At 48.2% G+C, this 4,745-nt stretch overlaps 1 protein-coding gene across 1 annotated transcript in view; it reads left to right on the top strand.

The window, feature by feature from the left end:
* Window positions 1-4,745, top strand: part of COLGALT1 (collagen beta(1-O)galactosyltransferase 1) — a 25,400-nt gene that overhangs the window by 8,614 nt on the left and 12,041 nt on the right. Inside the window, exon 4 of the mRNA XM_017879484.1 lies at window positions 3,756-3,890. Within this exon, the coding sequence (XP_017734973.1) occupies window positions 3,756-3,890 (135 nt within the window). The remainder of the gene's footprint in view (window positions 1-3,755; window positions 3,891-4,745) is intronic.

The raw sequence follows: 4,745 nt of genomic DNA, 5'->3' as shown, positions 1-4,745 counted from the left end.
ATCTCCGCTCACTGCAAGCTCCACCTCCCTGGTTCATGCCATTCTCCTGCCTCAGCCTCCTGAGTAGCTAAGACTACAGGTGCCCGCCACCACGCCCAGCTTTCTAATTTATTTTTATTTTTATTTTTTATTTTTTGAGATGGAGTCTCGCTTTGTCGCCCAGGCTGGAGTGCAGTGGTGAGATCTCGGCTCACTGCAAGCTCCGCCTCCCAGGTTCACGCCATTCTCCTGCCTCAGCCTCCCGAGTAGCTGGGACTACAGGCGCCCGCTACCTCACCCGGCTAGTTATTTTGTATTTTTTAGTAGAGACGGGGTTTCACCGTGTTAGCCAGGATGGTCTCGATCTCCTGACCTCGTGATCCGCCCACCTCAGCCTCCCAAACTGCTGGGATTACAGGTGTGAGCCACCGCCCCTGGCCAGCATCTAAATTTTAATTGTATCTCCTGGAGAGATTCACTTTATCCTATTTCTTGTTTGTATTAATTGAAGTCAGTTCACATATATATTTATTTGTTTTGCAACCACCACCTCTAATTCCAGAACATTTTCATTCCCCAGAAGGAAAACCCCATCAGCAGTCACTCCTCAACTCCCCATTCCCCTCCCCTAGGCCCTAGCAGCCACTAATCTGCTTCCTGTCTGTGGATTTGCCTGTTCTGGGCATTTCACATCAATGGAATGTCACACTACGTGGTGTTTCGTGTCTGGTTTCTCTCACTCAGCATCGAGTTTTAAAGTTTCATTACAGCCTGGATCAGTGCTTTCTTCCTTTGTATGGCTGTCTCTTATTCCATTGTCTGGGTGGACCATACTGTGTTGATCTCTTCATCCATTGATGGACACACTTCAGTCGCTTCCACCTTTTTTGGCTGTCGAGATTCTTTTTTTGTTTGTTTGTTTTTTGAGACAGAGTGTTGCTCTGTCACCCAGGTTGCAGTGCAGTGGCATGATCTCGGCTCACTGCAACCTCCACCTCCTGGGTTCAAGTGATTCTCCTGCGTTAGTCTCCTGAGTAGCTGAAATTACAGGCATGTGTCACCGTGCCTGGCTAATTTTTTGTGTGTGTAATTTTTAGTAGAGACGGGGTTTTTTTTTGTTTTTTTGTTTTTTTTTTTTTGAGACGGAGTCTCGCTCTGTCGCCCAAACTGGAGTGCCGTGGCCGGATCTCAGCTCACTGCAAGCTCCGCCTTTCGGGTTGACGCCATTCTCCTGCCTCAGCCTCCCGAGTAGCTGGGACTACAGGCGCCCGCCACCTCGCCCGGCTAGTTTTTTGTATTTTTTAGTAGAGACAGGGTTTCACCGTGTTAGCCAGGATGGTCTCGATCTCCTGACCTTGTGATCCGCCGAGACGGGGTTTCACCATGTTGCCCAAGCTGGTCTCGAACTGTTGATGTCATGTGATCTGCCAGCCTTGGCATCCCAAAGTGCTGAGATTACAGGTGTGAGCCACTGCACCTGGCCTGACTGTTAGGATTCTGACATGAACATGAGCGTACAGAGACCTGTTTGAATTATCTGGGCATGGTGGTACGCATGCCTGTAATTAATCCCAGCTACTCAGGAGGCTGAGGCAGGAGAATCACTTGAACCCAGGAGGTGGAGGTTGCAGTGAGCCGAGATCACACCACTGTACTCCAGCCTGGGTGACTGAGCAAGACTCTGTCTCAAAAACAAACAAACAAAGAACCTGTCTGAGTCCTTTCTTTCAATTCTCTTGGTTCATACCTAGGAATGGAATTTCTGGATCATGTAGTAATTCTATGTTTAGCTTTTTGAGGAACTGCCACAGTGATCTGGCTGTTTGTTCTGCATTAATATTCAAAGGTCACAGATTCAAATATCCAGAGGGACCAGATGGGGTATGTAACGTGACCACAGGTCTTGTCCTAAGAGCCAGCCAACTCCCCTCTGCAACTGAAGGTTGCCATGTGGAAATGGTATTCCCACGTTGCCAGGGGATACTGGAATTCTAGTTTTTGTTGTTGTTTATGGCAGTTGATCCAATATTCTAAACGATACTGCCTGGGTAACAGCAAGCATCTCTGTGGACCAGCAGTAAAAGAAAAACATCCAGACTGGGCGCGGTGGCTCACACCTGTAATCCCAGCACTTTGGGAGGCCACGGCAGGTGTATCACTTGAAATCAAGAGTTCGAAACCAGCCTGGCCAACCTGGTGAAACCCCGTCTCTACCAGAAAATACAAAACTTAGCCTGGCGTGGTGGAATGTGTCTGTAATCCCAGCTACTTGGGAGACTAAGGGAGAATTGCTTGAACATGGGAGGTGGAAGTTGCAGTGAGCTGAGATCATGCCACTGCACTCCATCCAGCCTGTGCAACAGGAGACTCCATTTCAAAAAAAAACAAAAAAACAAGAAACCCGGTTGGGCGCGGTGGCTCAAGCCTGTAATCCCAGCACTTTGGGAGGCCGAGACGGGCGGATCATGAGGTCAGGAGATCGAGACCATCCTGGCTAATATGGTGAAACCCCGTCTCTACTAAAAAATACAAAAAAAATAGCCGGATGAGGTGGTGGGCGCCTGTAGTCCCAGCTACTTGGGAGACTGAGGCAGGAGAATGGCGTAAACCCGGGAGGCAGAGCTTGCAGTGAGCTGAGATCCGGCCACTGCACCACAGCCTGGGAGACAGAGCAAGACTCCATCTCAAAAAAAAAAAAAAAAGAAACCCAAAAAACATGTTAGTGGTTCTGTGATATATCGTGACTTTTGTGTCTTTACATCCTAGTAGAGGGGAAACATCCAGATCTAATCATTTTCTATGTGTGATTTTCTCTATATATATGTATGTATGTATTTCTTTTTTTAATTTTAGGCCAGGTGCAGTGGCTCACACCTATAATCCCAGCATTTTGGTAGGCTGCGACAGGAGGATCACTTGAACCCAGGAGTTCAAAACCACCCTAGACAATGTAGAGGGACCCTATCTCTACAAAAATAAAAATAAAACAATTACCTAGGCATGGTAACGCATGCCTGTACTCTCAGCTACTTGGGAGGCTGAGATGAGAGGATCACTTGAGCCCAGAAACTCCAGGCTGCAGTGGGCTACGATTGCACCATTGCACTTCAGCCTGAGTGACAGAGCAAGATGCTATAAAAAATATAGCATCTTTAAAAAATACAAAAAGAAAGAAAAAGCAAAATACTAGGCCGGACATGGTGGCTCACACCTGTAATCCTAGCATTTTGGGAGGCCAAGGTGGACGGATCACATAGGTCAGGAGTTTAAAACCAGTCTGGCCAACTTGACGGTACACCGTCTCTACTAAAAATACAAAAAGTTACCCGGATATGATTGTGCACGGCTGTAGTCGCAGCTACTCGGGAGGCTGAGACAGGAGAATCGCTTGAACCCGGGAGGTGGAGGTTGCAGTGAGCGGAGACCACACCACTGCACTCCATCCTGGGCGACAGAGTGAGATTCTGTCTCAAAAAAAAAAAAAAAAATGTTTTGCTACCTTGTTGCTCCGGTTGTTCATTTACTTCTCAGGGCTAGCACAGTGCCTAGAATTTTCTTTGAAGGAACCCAAGACCTTTGCTTTATTTCCATGATCCAGGGGATCCTGCAGGCCCCCCAAATGGGGTCCCTGCTTCATTTCAGCCGGTGTGGGGGTGCTTCCAGAGGTCTTTGCCAGACCCCCAGGGCTCTGGCCTTTGCCCCAGCTGTTCTGAGTGGTAGGCTGACCTGGAGTCACTCTGGCAGCCCATGCTGATGCTGTGTGGGGTGTTTTGCAGTTTGTAGACGCGGACAACCTGATCCTCAACCCTGACACACTGAGCCTGCTCATTGCTGAGAACAAGACGGTGGTCGCCCCCATGCTGGATTCCCGGGCTGCGTACTCCAACTTCTGGTGTGGAATGACTTCCCAGGTAGAGTGAGTGCCTGGGGACTGTGGGGTCTGGGCTGAGCAGGTGGGTTTGTGGCTAGAGTGAAACTTACTGTCACACAACCTTGTTGTGTGTGTGTTTTACAAAAATCATCATGGAAACTGGGCACGGTGGCTCACACCTGTAATTCCAGCACTTTGGGTGACTGAGGCAGGTGGATTGCCTGAGCTCAGGAGTTTGAGACCACTCTGGGCAACATGGTGAAACCCCATCTCTACTAAAAAAAAAAAAAAAAAAATACAGAAATTAGCCAGGTTCGGTGGCACACACCTGTCCTCCTAGCTGCTCGGGAGGCTGAAGCATGAGACTCACTTGAACCCAGGAGGCGGAGGTTGCAGTGAGCTGAGATCGCGCCACTGCACTCCAGCCTGGGTGATGGAGTGAGACTTGGTCTCAAAAACAAAACAAAACGAAACAAAAACTCATTATGATAATCTTTAAACAGTCCTCTGAGGCCAGACGGGAGGGAAGAATAGAGGGTCTTTGATTGTCCGCCACCCTGCTATTCCGGAGGTGGAAACAGAAACACAGAGAGGAAGTGACTTGCCTAAACTCACACAGCTAGCAAGTGGTGGTGTCAGGATGAGACTTCAGGCATGGCTTGATCCAGGTGTTTGGATAACTGTCTTTCTCCATCCTTTGGGTGGGTTCATTCTCAGACAGCTTGAGAGTGATCTCAGCAGCGTCCAACCGTCATCGATTCTGATTGGGCCATCGCTAGTCTCCTCTACACTACCTCTGAACTCATTACTGAAGCTGAAGGATAATTACTGAAGTAATTATTCATTACTGAAGGAGATACAAGGCTCTTTTTTTTTTTTTTTTTTTTTTTTTTTT

This window comes from Rhinopithecus bieti, unplaced genomic scaffold (genome assembly GCF_001698545.2).
Source record: "Rhinopithecus bieti isolate Rb0 unplaced genomic scaffold, ASM169854v2 scaffold_9899, whole genome shotgun sequence".
NCBI classification, from domain to species: domain Eukaryota; kingdom Metazoa; phylum Chordata; class Mammalia; order Primates; family Cercopithecidae; genus Rhinopithecus; species Rhinopithecus bieti.
Note: the sequence above shows the minus strand (reverse complement) of the source record. Positions and strands in the feature narration are given on the sequence as shown.